The sequence below is a fragment of the Chinchilla lanigera genome, unplaced genomic scaffold, assembly GCF_000276665.1.
Source record: "Chinchilla lanigera isolate Chin_1 unplaced genomic scaffold, ChiLan1.0 scaffold00049, whole genome shotgun sequence".
Classification (NCBI taxonomy): Eukaryota; Metazoa; Chordata; class Mammalia; order Rodentia; family Chinchillidae; genus Chinchilla; species Chinchilla lanigera.
The window spans coordinates 3,753,138-3,768,905 of NW_004955450.1; the positions used below are offsets into that span (position 1 = coordinate 3,753,138).

General features: G+C 53.0%; 1 protein-coding gene and 1 long non-coding RNA gene across 3 annotated transcripts; one reads left to right on the forward strand and one right to left on the reverse strand.

The window, feature by feature from the left end:
- Nucleotides 1-620: 620 nt before the first annotated feature.
- Tbc1d21 (TBC1 domain family, member 21) lies at nucleotides 621-9,590 on the reverse strand. Of its 2 annotated transcripts, none has more exons than XM_013518826.1 (11): nucleotides 9,353-9,590; nucleotides 6,790-6,897; nucleotides 6,556-6,659; nucleotides 4,680-4,774; nucleotides 4,098-4,208; nucleotides 3,924-4,024; nucleotides 2,965-3,061; nucleotides 2,556-2,677; nucleotides 1,732-1,848; nucleotides 1,111-1,194; nucleotides 621-776 (listed from the first exon to the last, which is right to left on the reverse strand). In XM_013518826.1, the coding sequence occupies exons 1-11, from the start codon at nucleotides 9,410-9,412 to the stop codon at nucleotides 744-746; spliced, it is 1,032 nt and encodes a 343-aa protein (XP_013374280.1). In that variant the 5' UTR covers nucleotides 9,413-9,590; the 3' UTR covers nucleotides 621-743. The 2 variants fall into 2 exon arrangements, with proteins under 2 accessions (XP_013374280.1, XP_005393646.1); XM_005393589.2 differs by having other exon boundaries at nucleotides 2,556-2,656; nucleotides 9,353-9,588.
- An 82-nt stretch (nucleotides 9,591-9,672) lies between these two features.
- Nucleotides 9,673-14,635, forward strand: LOC102022555. The gene is made up of 4 exons (XR_001235838.1): nucleotides 9,673-9,753; nucleotides 11,030-11,100; nucleotides 11,397-13,491; nucleotides 14,014-14,635. It is a non-coding gene; the product is annotated as an uncharacterized LOC102022555 (long non-coding RNA).
- The last annotated feature ends 1,133 nt before the right edge of the window (nucleotides 14,636-15,768 follow it).

Here is a 15,768-nt window from a genome sequence, read left to right on the forward strand (position 1 = left end):
ACAATGCTTCTGGCCAATCTCTAGGTTTTAAAGAGACCCCCAAAACACAGGCAGGATAGACAGGGGACTCTCTGCCTGGGCAAGGGCCCACTGCATTCCCAGGGGAGAGAGAGGTGGGTAAGCCCGCATAGCATAGGCAGCCTCAGGAGACCCTTGCAGGCTGAGACAGGAAGGTGCAATTATGAATGACTGTGAAACCGGGAGGGGACCTGCCTGCTGGTTGGAGAGTGACCCAGTCCTTCCAAAGACAGCAGGAAAATGACTTGGTTGTGTGATTGGGAATCAGGGCAGGATGAGGCTTGGGTAACCCTCCTGTGTCAACCCGAGTCCTGATGTGAACTCATTCTTCTGAGATGTGCTCAATATTATTTTCCGAGAGCACCTGGAGGAATCTCAAGGTCAGTGCTCCCCTTAACAAGTTGCTCAGATCTCCCACACTGCTGCATTAGAAAATGCTCTATCAGGAGAGTCGCTGCCCATACCAGCTTGTCCAGCCTGTGCCCTCTCTGGGTGCACAATGGGCAGCTTGCCAGCAGGCCCCTCTATGCCCTCCCGCACACCGCAGCTCCGCAGATCAAGAGAAACACAAACCGCCCGCCACAAACCAACACTCCACAAACTTGTGTAGGGCAGCTGTATTGCTGGGACCCTCGTCCTCATGCCCCATCTGACTTGGTCCTGACCTTGCCATTCAAGGTCATCCTGTCCATCGAGGGCATCTGTTCATCGTGGGTATGGTGTCTTCAGAGAAAGAAATCTTTCAATGGCTGAGGAACCTGAGGAAGAGAAGGGTCCCCAGGCAGGGGAGTGAATGTGGTCTACTATTTTCCTTCTTCAATTCGCCCAGCCAGTGACCTTTCCTGACTAGGCTTCTGGGATGGACACAGGGGATAAGCAGTGAGGGCCATGATCTCATGTGAGAGCCTGCCCAGGAAGCCTGGGTTCCACATGGCAGCAGCAGAAGACCACGCCAAGCAACCTCTGTGGGTTGGTGGCGTGGACTGTGGCTCTGAAGCTGACTGTGCCTGCCGCAGATAATCAGGGAAGGCTTCTTGGAGGAGGAGGAGGAGGAGAAGGAGGAGGAGGAGGAGAAAGCATGAAGCAACTTACATCCTTTTGGATGAGCTCAGCATAAACCACGCAGGCAGCAGAGATGAGCTCATCGGCGTCAAGATCGATGAGGTTGTTGCAAGCCTATGCAGGGAGACGCATGTGCATATGTTTGTGTGCATGTGTTTGTGTGTATGTGTGTCCTCAGCCTGTACGGCAGAGTGCTGATATTGTACATTTTGGGGTGGCATTAAGCGTAGCATCCACACTGACTCTAGGGAGTCCTGGGGCTCCCCTACATGTCTCAGGAGCTTCCAAGGAGGACTTGATTATAATTGGGGTGCAGCTAAAGTTCTTTTCAAACCAAGACTTTACCCTTTTTTTTTTAATGTTAGGAAATTAGGTCCTTTTACCACAAGAGCATCCCCAGGCCAAGGGCTGCCTGTGAGGTTAAACCACTCAAGGCCTCTGTTCCCTGAGCACTGACTAGATGTTAGTCTCTGTACTGGGCTGATTAGTAGGTGTGGATGAACTCATGTGTCCAAAACCCTCAGCAGAGAGCTAATACTGAGCTCTTCCGACCTGGAGGCTAGGGTGTTAGGGAAGCCCAGGAGCCCAGGGCCCTTCCACTGGGATGCGGAGGGTGTTGGGGCCTCTAGAGGTGGGGGGAGGGTGGCTCACCAGGAGGATGGCGTCACCGCTCATGCCCTCCAGCAGCGCCTGCTCGCGTACCATCTGCAGCATGCTATAGGCCACCAGCACCTGCAGGTTCCGGCAGGGCTTCCCAGTCAGCAGGACCTGAGGGATGTAGGGGGTGGGGTGGGGGCCTGGACTGGAGATGCCCTGAGATAATGAGGCATGCACCCCCGCACCAGTGCCCAGGGCCGGCCCATCCCAGGTCTCATTGCTCACTCATTCATTCATTCACCCTGGAGTGCTAGGCATTGGCTCCTGGGGGATTCAGTGACAAAGGCCCCTAAGAATTCATGGTGGGGAAGATAGGGTTCTTGGGAGACCAGGGAAAGCATGAGTTGTTGGGAGCTCAAAAATCCAAGGGTGTCTCCCAAGGCTTGAGGGTGGTCAGGGACTTGGGCAGGGAGACAAGCAGGCCAGGGAGGGGTGTGAGGCAGGTGGCATTGACTTGTAGGGCACTGAATGCCAGGCTGACAGTTGGGCAGTGATGGTGGCAGGCTGCTTCCAGGGGAGGTGCACCTGCTGGTGGCCGGGGGTACGGGCAAAGGGCTGTGGCATCCTTGGGGGACAGGACACAGGGAGGCTCCAAGTGCAGCCAGCACCACGGAGGTAGGGAAGGCCCAGTGAGAGGCAGCAGGGCACAGGCTGCAGGGACTTTGGAGGGATGAATGGATAGATAGGAGCAGGACTGCTGGGTTAATAAAATCTTGAGCCACGGAGCTACATCCAAAGCCAGAAATGGTGGGAAGACAAGGAAAAACTGGCCATTTGGGGTGGGGACCTATCCCCAGTGTTCCCAGTGGAGCATTTACCTCCCATAGGCGCCAGACATCTTCGAAGGATTTGAAGGCACGCTGGAAGCAGAGGCAGAACCAAGGGAAGAGGGCCTGCACCGCCCCCGCGCCCTTCCCTTCTGTGGGGAGAGAAGCGGGTGCTGCCCAGGAGGCCAATGTCAGGGAATTGGGGGGACCACACACTCAACAAAGCTAAGGCACACAGAGCACATGGGCGGGACTCTTAGGAAATGTGGCAACTCTGGCTGTGACGGCGCCACCTGTCCCTGGAGACTGGGGTCACGTTCACCACTGCAGACCCCAGCCATCCCCTCCCAGGGTCTGGACAAGTCCCCAGCGCTGCCCCTCTTCCTGTGACTAAGGACAGCTGCCCCCTCCCCTCCTTGCCTGGATGGGGCCCAGGGGGCAGGAGATGGGGTCCACGCACTCAGGTGCTCAGCAAATGGGGGGTCCAGGAGGGCGATGAGGCGGCTGAGCATGTCCAAGTTCTTGCCCACCCCGATGGTGATGACGCAGCTGTTCTCCTGCACAGGGCGGGGCCAGGAAGGGAAACTGAGTCTCCTCCGCAGCTCCGCCCCAGCTCTGGAGGGGCTGTGTGTGGTGTCCCTGAATGTGAGCCTGTGTGCAGACAAGCACATGCCTTGTCTGTGTCAGTGTGGTCTGTGTGTGCAGGCCTACCGGTCAGCATATGTGTGCCCTCTCGGTGACAGTGTGTGTCTTAATGTGTACACAGAAGGGTAGGATGGGGATGCAGAGATGTCTCAAAGGTGGCTCACAATCTGGTGGATGCACTGACCACCCGTGGGCACAAGGACAACACATTATTGCAGGGATGGGGAAGGGGAGGGGAGAGAGAGGTGAAGGAGGTGAGCGGAGAGTGGGGGACAGTGGGAGAAGCTGGGGTAAGGGCAGGGGAGGAACAGGGAAGGTGGGGAAGGGGTGGGGGAGTGGGTAACCTCTCCCAGGTCCTAGGGAAATGCTGCCCAGGGAGGGGGGTTCTCTAGGAGCAGCGTCTTCAAAGCCCCTCAACCTGGACAGAGCAGGGGGATGCACTGGGCACAGCTGAGTTGCCGCAAGCTACATGTGGAGGAAACACCGGGAAGCAAGACCAAGGAGGCCTTGAAGGAAGGGCTGGCTGCTGTTGGATTTTTTTCTGGAGGTTGAGGATTGGCAGGGTGGAGAGTGTTTGGGGAGCGCAAGGCCAGGAGAGGGCGCTGTTCCTGGGTCTGGCCACCCTACTTACATTCCAAGGCCTCCTCCATTCCAGTGCCTGCCTCTTGAACCCCACCCCCAGGCTGACCTGTGTCCCAGGAGTGTTTGGGGCTGGATGGGTGGGCATGACTGTCCCAGGGAGGGGCTGGGGCTGGGGCTCCCAGCAGGCCTCACTGTTTTCTGCAGGAAGAACTGGAAGAGCCAGAAGGTCTCGTGGTCGTGCTCCGCCATGAGCTGGAAGAGCATCACCATCTCATGGAAGCCCTGCTGGTACTCTGCGGAGGGCACACTGTGAGGAGGGCCCCGCGGCACCTGGCAGTGGCCGGACGCGGCCCTCCCTCCGCTCACCTGCCTGGGTGTTGCACACGTAGCTCAGCAGCAAGACCTTTTCCAGCCTCTTCTTGTCCACCAGGATGTTGCCCAGTGGGTCTTTGTCGTAGAGTTTCTGGATGTCACATGCTAGGTTGGGGACAGGTAGGTGGCACCAGACAGCTTCGAGGAGAGGGCTCACGGGCTGGTTGATCCCCCACCCAGTGAGGCAACCCCTGGGATGTCCTGGGGGGAGGAGCTCAGCTCTGCACCACACCCTGAGCTGCTACTTCTGTCCACCTCTGGACCAATGACCAGGCCAAGACTTCTTCTGGGACCCCCTACCCTGGCACCCAATTCAGATCCAGTCTGGTTCAAGGCCAGGGAAGAAAGAGATGAAGACGGTGCTGCAGGAACGGTGAGTGGCAGGGAAATGGTGCTGGGCACCGAGGGGCATCTGCAGACACGGATGGGGGCCAGAAGCCCAAAGCAAGGATACCCGCATCCAAGTAACCAAGGAGTGACAGAAAATCCTCCAACCTTCTGTCCCCAGAAGTGGCTGAGGAGGAGACAGGCTGGCTCTGCTGTCCCCGCTGCCTGTCTCCGACCCGACCCGCTCACCAATGTTGTTCTGAGTCTCGGTGAAATTCCGGTGCAAGTTCTCCAGAAGGGGCTGGATCTTCTCGTACATTTGGCACAGGGCCTCATAGTTCTTCCTGCCAGGATGACACCACTGGGTGGGGGAACCCTGTGCAGCAGCAGCTGCTGGGTCCAAGGGGGTACCAGGTAGCCTTGCCCTCTTTGCCCCCAACCTGTGATGTTTTCCCCGGTGGCAGCTTGTGCCAGGCCTGAGCACCCTCTACTGCGGGCCTCCTGGGCTCTGCAGTGTAGTCACTGCTCACTGCACCTGAATCCGGGCACTGCAGCTTAATAATGGGGCATCCACAGCTGAGGCCCAAGGGCTGTCACCTTCCCTCTCTGAGCCTGTTTGCTGTCTGCAGATTGAGGCTAGCCCTGGCCCCTCTGTGCCTCAGGGCTGGAAGGATCGGATGAAATGGTGTTAGGTGTACTTGTCAGTAGCTGGTGTGCTGAGCTGACTGGTGGCCAGTGGATCTTTGTCATAGAGTTCCTGGATGTCACATGCTAGGTTGGGGCACAGGTAGGTGGCACCAAACTACTTCCGCACCAGAACCCAAGTGTGGCTTTCGTTAGAACAAAAGTCTTTGCGGATGTGATTGAAGATCTCAAGAGGAGGCTATTATGGATTCTCCGAGTGGACCCTAAATCTGATAACAAGTGTCTTTATGAGACACAGGGAGGAGTTCAGGTGACCATGCAGGCAGAGATGAGAGGGATGCACCCACCAGCCAAGGGACATCTGGCGCCATAGACCCAGGAAGGTGAGGAAGGATTCTCTCCTAGAACCCTTGAAGGAAGCCCACCCCTTGCTTTGGGCTTCTGGCCCCCAGAACTATAAAAGCCAGCCTTCCTCCCCTGGATAGGGGACTGACCTATGTTCTCTAACCCAGCTCTCAGAACCAGTCCATGAAATGTATCATTGCCCCCATTTTACAGAGATAGAAACTAAGAGGTCAGTGGTGAAGTTCACGGCAAGTGCACCCAGGGTGTACATGGTGGTGCTGGGGTTTGAGCCCAGCTTCCACATCCAAAGCTGTCCAAGTTGGCAGGCTGTGTTACCTACAGAACCTAACTGCTTCCTCCTGCCGCCTTTGGAAGATCTGGAAAGGCCATTTAGGGGCAGTGCCCCATCTCATCTGGGCACTGAAGGAAGAGGGGAGTGTTTTGTTTGTTTTTGCCCCTGGGGATTGAACTCAAGGACTTTGCACTGAGCTGCATCCCCTGCACCTCCCTCTTTTTATTTTGGGACAGAGTCTTGCTGAGTTACAGATGCCCAGGCTGGGATAGAATTTGTAATTTTCCTGCCTCAGCCTCCCAGATGGTACCATGTCTGGTTAAGCATGGACTTTGATAGGCAGATGTTGGGGAGGGCAGTGTGGTGGAGGGAAAAGAGTGCACCAAGAGCAGAGCACAGCGCAGATGTGGCCTGTGTGGGGCGGTGCTGGGGCAAGCAGGGAAGCTTCAGCCAGGCAGCTGGTGTGGGAATGCAGGGTGTGGGACAGGGCTCCCGGGGCCCAGGAAGACCTTGAAGAAGTGTGCAGACTTGTACTGTTACCAGTCAGGCACTGGGATGTTAGATGCTGGCTTAGGGATACAATATAGCTGTAGACCCAGGAGGCAGCTCAGCCATGGGTGGGTACGGGGAGAAGGTCCCAGGTGGAGGCCTAGGAACAAAGGTGGGGGAAGTAGCTTTGTGCAGCTTCATGGCCAAATGCACAGGCTCTAGGGAGGGCAGAACGCAGGGCCAGGGGCTAAGAGGGATGCAGCTGGTGGGCTGCTCAGAGCAGGCTGGAGAGGCCACCTCCTGTCTGCCACCTGCGGCCCCACCACTGTGCTGTAGAAGATTGGTGAGTTCTACCTCCTTGTGCTGTCCACCGTGAGCCGCTCGTCCTGGGAACTCTGCCATGAGTAGTAGCCGGTGAGGAACTTCCAGGCCTCTGTCCTGACTCCAGGGTGCAGGCCCTGGCGGCGAGGGCAGGAGGCCGTGAGCCCTCCGGAGAACTCCCCAAGAATCTGTCCAATGCCACATCTGCCCCCGCCTCCTGTGTCCCTCCAGTTGCAAGGAAGGCCAAGGGCAGCTTGGGGGCCTTACCCTCTCCAGGATATTAACACAAATGAAGTCCCGGGACTTGGCCAAGTAACCATTCTCATCAAAGAAGCTGTTCCATTCCGTCTTGTCGATGGGCGGTTTTCTCTTTGCCTGGCGAGGACAAGGGGGCCTTTAGCTTGTCTTTTTAGTTTAACGCAATTTTTAAAATGATAGCCTCTGCACTTTGCAATAGGAATCAAAGCTTACAGCTTCTGACTCACAAGGAAATTACTGAAAATAAGTAGGAAAAATCCTGAAAGCACAATAATTTTCACTGCATGCTGCTGTTCTGCAATACGGGAATAGTTAACTATGGTGTAGATATTCAGCAGAGCATTGTGAGATGTATAAACAGATGTTTACAAGGGATGAATAATAATCTGGAAAAATACAAATGTTAACAGAAAAAAAGCAGAATACAAAATTAGATACTGTGCATTCCATGTCCTGTACTCTATAGTACTACGACAGCATTTATAGTACAGCCTGTCTACTACACTCTGTAGTACCACTACGGTATTTAGGGTACTGTTGATTGTACTCCATAATCCTACCATAGTACTTATAGTACAACCTATGTATGTACTACATCCATTACATTATTATAAAAACTGCACTGTATAACTCTAATATATAGGGCATTAACCACTGTAAAAATTTAGAAAAAAGATTAGGGAAAAAAACTTTTCTCTAAAGGGTTTAGATGATTATTATGACTGTCATTGAATAATAGGAGTATAAGTAATTTTTCCTTTTTCTTATATTTTCAAAATTCTCTATCATAGTGTGTGGCGCTTTGACAGCAGGAGAGAATATAAGATAAGTGCTAATGAAACACGCTCCTGTTTATCTTTTCTGGAAATGTAAAACAGTTCACCATGAAGAATGGAACATAGTTTAGATAAGGGGTGTGTATGTGAGAAGGAGAGGGAGGGGTATGCGAGAGATAGTATGTGTGTGGGATATGTGTGATATGTTGGGGGGAAGCAAATGCATCATAAGCAAAACAATTTGAAATGTTTACAAAATAATAACTAGGTGTTAGGGATCCTATTGGACCAGGGAAAGATGCCTGTCTTCCTAGGGTATCCCCTCCTGCTGAACAGAAGAATATCTTGCAATCCACACTGCAAAGAGAGAGAGAGAAGTGCTGATGGGTGGAGACACCTCTGATAAACCTACTCCCAACCTCCCCTTAATCCCTGAACACGGACAGGCATGACTCAAAATTAAGTCTCTATACAAATCATTTGAGGATCTTCTTAACCTGCAGATTCTAATCCTGAAAGTTGGGGTTGCAGCCTAAAACAAAACATTCCAAGCAAGTTCCGAGGGGGCTGACAATGCCACTGGCCCATGGGCTGTGAAAGATCGGGGAATTCACAGGAAGTACAGCACTGGAAAGTAATAAGCAGAGCCTACAGGCATAGATGGGGATAATTCCATCAACTGCATGTTTGGAGGGCTTGGAATGAGAAAGACATTCTTGAATAATTTGTAGATCCTCTATTTCCTGAAAAACAAGACGTGGGGCCAGGGAAGTACAAAGAAATGCAAAGGGCTAGGGATGTGATGCAGTAGCAGAATGCTTACTTAGCATGTGTAAGGCCCTGGGTTCAATTCCAAGTTCTGGGGAAAAAAGTAGAAAGAAATTTGACCTTGGTCTGCCCTTGGAAGAGGGTGGCACAGCTATGGCCCTCAGTGACTACTTCCACATTTGCAGAATCACTGGGCTTCCCTGCCCACTGCCTGGGTCTCAGTTCCAGCTCTGTGACTGTCACCAGGTTATGAAGTCTCTGTGCTTCAATTTTCTTATTTATAATGTGAGGATAACAGCACCATCCACCTCCCAGGTTGCGATGAGAATGGATGACTATAAATAAAGCATTCAGCACAGTGGCTGTGCATGGTAAATGCTGTGTGACAGCTTATTTTATTACTCTCAGCCTTCTCGGAGTTCACAGAATGGAAGGATGATATAAAAAATTCAAATCAGGACCTGGTGATCATCTACAATAAAGCAGTAACATTTAAAACTCAGGGAAAGAGATGTCCATTTTGCATTTTTTTGTGTATCACGCTCTTAATCACTATGATTAATGAGACTCGAGATTGGTTAAGGTCATTATAATTAGTAATTATGATTTTGAGAAATACTGCATGGAAAATTTTTGCGACTGAAGCCGACTTCTAAGGAATAGATGCATTTTATTAACTGGGTTTGGAACCACCTACTAACAAAAGCCTTACTGCCACCTGGTGGCAGCACACCGAAATTGTTAGCAAAAGCACCAAAGAAAATTAGCCGGCATCTGATTTAGGAGTGAACTGGCAGACATGAAGATAAAGTCAGAACGACCCACCTAGGGAGAAGAAAGTAGCACTGGCTTGAGGACAAGGGGGAAGGGGCTGCAGATGTCTCAGCGCTGTTGGTGAGACTGATGCAAAGGCCAAGGTACAACTGGCCCAGTTGTGGCAGCTCAGGGTCCCGCCCAGCAGGGGAAGGGGCCCACCCGCCACCCAGAGGCTGGGGAGGGAGGACCGGAGGCTGCTGAGGCGCACGCACCAGGATGAAGGAGGCTGACTGCCTGGCCGAGAGGCTGTTCTCAGGAGAGAGGGTGGTCATAGCCCTTGCAGGCTGTCTCCACAGCAGCCCCTGACCGGAGCTTGGAACCCGCTACTCGCTTGGAGGCTTAATGAGCAGCGGGAGGTAAGCTGTCTTTAGGAGAGGAGTTGCCTTCCCGAGAGGAACTGGTCTCTCCAGATGGAAATCTCATGCTTGAGCAGACCTGGCGGCTGTGTGTCACAAGGTCCCTGGAACCCGCATCACAATGACCTTGGAACATGGGGGCTCCAGAGGAGAGACACACACACACCAAGGGACATAAAGAACTGGCCATCCAGAATAATTTCCATGTATGGCAGGATTTGCAATGGTCACTGGACTCAGAGCACATGGGGATCCTGGTGAGCTGCCTGGCAGACATGGGTGTCTCTGGCTCTTCCTTGGACTCTGTTTGCTCTTTCAACAGACCAGTGGGTGGCCTTTCTGACATTTGGGGCCACTTTCAAGGATGCAATATCATCCCCCTGGAGGGGCTGGGGGATGCGTGTTTATGAGTCTCCCAAAGTGCCTCAGATTCAGTATTTGGATGGGAGTTTCTGGAGGTAGAGACCAATTTTATTTCACTTACCTTCATATCCAAAGCCCTTAAAACAGTGCTCAAGGCTTGTCTAACTTAGAAACTGTTGGTCTGGGTACCAACTGAATGAATGATTTCATGGGATGAGAATAAATGATGCTCTCTGGGATCACATCTCACTTGCCGCTATGCGTCGTGAAGATTTCTGCACGTCCCATCTCCCCTTTTACCCTAAGTTCCTACAGACCAGCATGAAGGTCAGATGCTGTGTATTCCTCTTCCAATGCCAGTCCTGCTGCTGCCTGTTTTGTGTTTTTGGAAATGGGGTCTCAATATATAGTTCAGGCTGGCCTTCAACTCACTATGTAGTGTAGCTTGGCCTTGAACTCATAGTGATCCTCCTGCCTCAGCCTCCTGAATGGTGGGAGAGAACCACTGTACCCTGCAGCCTTGTTTGCTGAGTGGATTGAGGAAGCTGGCTCCTCTTGGCCCCAGAATCACCATTCTCCACCTTAGGCATTGCTCAGGACCCATCTGGCTTGAAAGCATCCTTGGTCATTAGCAGATGATAGTAATGAGACAAACCGAATGGGAATCAGTAGCTCAAAGTTAGAATTTGGACTCTGACCTCAAATTTAGATGCCCCCTCCCCTCTGAGCCACAGATTCCCCAGCCGTGAAATCAGAGTACAGTCAACTTCTGGCTCTTGTCTCGTTAACACAATGAATCGGCGTCCCTGTGGAAGCCCCGGGTGGACACGATTCATTGTCTCGTGCACTGGGATGGCTCTGCTGTCCTTCAGCACTGGGTGCCGGGCTTTTACATGCAGCGCCTTGCAATCTTCCCTCCTCCACCGCCCACCCCAGTAGAGGCAGGTGGTACCGCTTGTGCCTTCCCTGAACCTGCCACCCCTTGGGTCTCCACAGAGCAGGAGGGGGGCAGCATGAAGTAGGGAAGGCATGGACTGGGAAGGAGACCCCTTCCACACAGGAAGACCTCGTGCAGAGATCTGTGGAAGTTTCCAAAGCAAATGTGAGGCAGGAGACATGGTGGGTGTGCCACCTTTGGGGGTGACAGTTGCCTCTCTTCCTCCACATTAGTGATGGAGACATGGAGAAAGAATAGCAAGTTTCCCTAGGAAGATGGGCACCAGCCAGGCAGCTGGAGAAACGTGAGTGGTAAACCCAACGTGGCTTCTAAAACGAACGTGGTGGAGGTAGACGATCTACTGAAGGCCCTCTAACCTCTGGCTCCCCATGTGCAAATTGGAGGTCATAATTCTCTCCCCATTAATGAGCAAGTGCAGGCTCCAGAGGCCATGACTGCAAAACAGAATTGCAGAACCCACGCCCAAGCAAAAAGCGACTTGGCCTCTCCTCCCCACTTCTTGTCCAGATTTGTGCGCGGGATTTACACGTCTATTTTTTCTTAGGCTCAATGGTCCTTACTACATCCATTTCTTTGCAGAATTGCTGGAGGACTTTAGAGCCCCATGCATGACTTCATCTGCACATTTCTCCCTCTCTCATGGGAATGCAGCTTCCTGCTTTCAATTTCTATGCGCAGAGATACTTCAGGGCACAAGACTCCCAGGTTGTAGGATATCATTCTTGGTGTTTGCATTCAGGAAGTCCTGGGAGGGAGGAAGTCTCCCGGCCCATCTTTTCTTGGATACACGCAGTGAGGAGGCTGTGCCGGTGAACAGCGTGGGGAGCCTGAGAAGGTGCTGGGGACACAGGGGGTGTCCATGAAGTGAGAAAGTGCCTAGGAGACCCGGGTTCAAAGCCAGACCCTACATCAGCCTCTGCATGTGGCCTTTCCCATGCTCAGCCTCCTCAGAGAGGCCCAGGCCAAGGATCCCTCAACCGGCGGGTTCATCCCCTAGGTGGGAGTGTGGCTTCCCGCTCCAGGCTCAGGAGGTGCGCCTTTGTTCTACTTAAGTGTGCATGTCACCTGGCACCTGGCCAAGGCCTCTGCTGCATCTGTGCCAGGAGGGGAGAGATGGAATCCTTCACCCAGCCTGCGAGGGGTGCTGCAGACCATCGTCCTGTGCTGGCTGCAGGCTGAGGCCTCTAACCATGGGGCACAGATACCCACTCTCAAAGCCCACCTTGTTCTGCTTCTTCTCTACACGAGTTCAGCCTCATTCCACCCAGTGCCTGCGTGAGTCGTGTCTTCCTTGGCGACACCCACCAACCGCGGAGTGGGTTGACACTGAGACTGCTGCTCCTGGTGGCAGGCATTGTTATGCCATTTGCTGTCCTCCACACAATGAGACTCCTCCCTGGAGGCGGGGACGAGTCATCATCACCTTGACACCGTCTCTTCCTCTGTCTGAGTCCCAGCACCCTGCTCTGTAGCACCGGTAAGAGAAAAGCAGCCTCTGGCACCAATGGCAAAGAAGCTGTGGAGAGAAAAGCGCCCAGTGCGGCCCAGGGGCACAGAGGCACCCAGTGCACAGGCACTACTGTTTGCCCCGGCGTGGCTGTTATTACTACTAACGCCTGGGGCTTGTCCACAAACCTCACTGTGAAAATCTCTTTCTATGTACTCCACTCTAGACAAGATGCCACCTGCTTCCCAAGCCTTGTAGTAACATTGATTCCAGGCTCAAAGATCCCATCAGCCTGCCAGTGTCTGCTTCTCTGCATGTCCCCAGGAACCTAAGGGGCCAGGATTACTGTAAAAGACCGGTATTAGAAACTGAGTTGACTCCAGTCTCCCTTCATGTGAACGCAACAGGACACGGCTCTGAAATGCCATACAACTGCGTCCCTGGCAACAGGTGTTGACCCTTCAAAGGATGTCTGCCCAGGGTTGCCGAAACCCGGGGCACTCAGCTCTCCGTGGAAATCACACGCACTCTGATTCCATGTCGTTGCCTGGTGCCAAAGATCTTTGATGTTAAGGCTGTGCTTTCTCTCTGCCCCTCTTCATGGGGAGCTGAGATAAGTTTAGATTTTTGGCAGCAGGCTTTCTGCCCTAGCGCCCACAGAACAGGGTACTTGCGGCAGTGCTGGAGACAGCTGCACGTCATGTGTCACAAGCATGCGAGAGTGGGAGCGAGGGTGGAATGCATGGGGAGTGCTCTCTGCTGCGCACGGAGGTAGCAAACACCACCCTGTGTGCCCCTGAGTTATTGCTGTGTGCAGACCACCTCCCAGGTCCTAGGGAGCACCCTCCTAGCCAGATGTCCAAGGTGCCAGAAATGACCCATAGCAGCTGCTGTGGTCAAAAGGGAGGCCTGAGCCTGGGCAGTGGAGGCTGAGCCCCCAGGAGCAATTTCTGCCCCAACCCACCCAGTCCTTCTAGCCAAGGTAGTCCTCATGACTGTCCCTGCCACCTGTCCTGGTCCAGGATGCTGCTCTTCCTGCTACCTGCCCACACTGGCTGTTCATTTGACCTCTAGAAAACCTTCCTTTGCCTCTGGAAATCCCAACCACAGCTGCCTTTATTGAACACCTGCTATATACCTCAAGTGAAGTGCTTTACATAGCTGATGAGGACAACAGAAGCTCAGAGAGGTTAAGCTGCCTGCCTGGGATTGCCCAGCTAATATAAGGTGAGCCAAGAATCTTCCTAGCTCTGCCCAGCTCCGCCATAGCCGACCATCTCTATGTCACGTGTCTCTGTGTCAGGCCTCCTCTGTTCTATTAGCAGTGGTGCAGGGTCTGGGTGCCTACAGCTCCAGCTCATGGGGAGTGGGAGTTGATTCTTCCTTCTGTCAAGATTTCCAGGTTGTCCCTCAGTTGGGAAATGGAGTGTGGTGATGACAAGGGCGGAGGTGGGGGCAGCGGCAAAGTACTGCAACCCAGCTCCTAAGGAGATTGAAAGAGTGAAATGGAGAGGAAAAAGGACAAGAGATTCCAGCAAACACCAGGGACGGCTAATGGAGAGAAATAACGTGGCTAATTACGTTTTGGAAGGCTATCCATTCCAAAATGAATTTTTAATGAAAAAATAATGCATTTTCCCTGCAACTTAAATCTGGAAGAGAAAAGAACAAGCAGAGCTCCCAGTGCAGGCAAGAGCAGTGGTGTGTGTCTGGGGCACTGATGTTTTCCTCACCTGACTGCCGCCCCAGTGCCCTCAACCACAGATGCCTGCCGTGCCGTCTCCCATGGAAGCCGCAGGACCAAGCCACGGGACCCCACGTACAAGCAGCAGGGTGCAAGAACACCAGGTGCAGACTCCTCAGGCATCAGCTCCCGGAGGCCTCTTCTCAGCAAGGACCCTGTTATTTTCCCTGGCTGCCCTTATTCCACCAAGGAGTTCTGAGCCTTAAATCAAGGGTGTAGAGGCGAACACTTTTGTGAGATGAAGGCTCTGTTTGCTAAGAGGGACTTGGGGAGGATGAGCTCTGTTCTCCATTCTTTCTAGCACAAGTTGTAGCTCAGAATGGGGAAAGAAAAAGATGAGATTCAGAGTCAAACAGACCTGGCTTCAGATCCCAGTTTTAGGACTTTTAGTGTATGGCCCAGAGCAGTTAACTTGCCAGACTCTTTCTTTATCTGTAAAATGGGGTCCTCCATAGGTTGGTTGCGTGGTTTAAATTATGTCTGCAAAGTGCATAGTACAAGGTCCAGCATCTTCCAAGGATGTAACCCATGGCAGATGTTTATCTTATTTGCTCCAGGTTGACCTTGCACCCCACCAACCTGGCTTGCAGGGTCCCCTGGCCTCTGCTGGTTCCTCTTTGCTGCACAACTATCTGGCCCTGGTAGCAAAGGACCACAGGCTCAGCTGTGATCACTGAGGTGGCTGCTGACCCTTGACCTCAAGTGGGCTGTGTGCCAAGGGCTCAGCTGTTCCTCTAGGGCAGAGAAGGCAGCAAGGCCAGAGAAGGAAGCCCCTCTAGACAAAGAAGAAGACGCACCATTGTCCAACACACTGTCCTCAGGCACCTGTCACATTGTGCAAACACTATTTAGTACCCCCCAAATTTAGCACCACGCAGGGCCATAGAAGGCAGGACCCCATGTGTCAATATTCACTCATCAACATATTTAGATCCATAGAAACACACACAGCCTCACGCAATGTGCATACAAACATACACACAACATGCTACAACATACCCACACTTACCTGCTTCCTCAGACACAACACCAAAGCACTCCAGGGCATTCTGCACCTATGCAAAACTTGCATGCCACAGTGCGCACCTACACGCACACGAGACACACCCGCCTCACAGGTACAGACACCTGGGCTTGCTGGTCATGGCAGCCGTGTCCAGTGATACCCTTCTCTGGAGAAACCCCAAGTTGAGGAGGCCAGGGATAAGGTGACAACGTAGTGGGGAGTAAGGGCATTCTGGAGGGTAGAAGGGGACCCCAGGAGCTGCAGCAGTGGGAGGGGACTGAGGTGGCAGGAAGTGGAGGGGTACTATTTTGAGTCCTGGTGGTCCAGAAAAGCTCCCTGATCTGGCCAGGCACATTCCAGCATCGGGCAGAGCAGGAGGACAGGTCACATTTCACTCCTCCCCAATCAGTCCTTGTCTGCATCTGTCCTATCCTGTGCCCTGGGAGACCTAGAGACCCAGGAAAGTGTATGTCCAATTGCCAGGGTTCTCAGCTCTCTGGTCTATGTGGAGGAGCAGGCTCCTGTCACCTTCACCCTGTCTTTGGGAGCCAGGGGACATATAGAGGACCTGCCGCCTCCTCTACTCTGCCCCTCCCCCAGCCCCCTGGGGCACAGTCACCTTGAAAACCTCTGCTGCCTGAAGTCCCTCTGAACATGATTTGCCTGGTACTAAGGCCATTTCAGGGAAAAACATGTCAAAACAAAAAGCCCATAAGGTCAAGGTCAAAGGGTCATATCTTCTGGGACAGGATCC

Bases quoted from the DNA above. Each gene is read 5' to 3' on its own strand.
- Tbc1d21 (XM_013518826.1), bottom strand. From the start codon at position 9,412: ATGACCACCCTCTCTCCTGAGAACAGCCTCTCGGCCAGGCAGTCAGCC. The intron at 4,209-4,679 runs GTGAGCGGGTCG...TCCCCAACCTAG, and splicing joins CGAGACTCAGAACAACATTG to CATGTGACATCCAGAAACTC. The intron at 1,849-2,555 runs GTAAATGCTCCA...TACATCCCTCAG, and splicing joins ATGTCTGGCGCCTATGGGAG to GTCCTGCTGACTGGGAAGCC.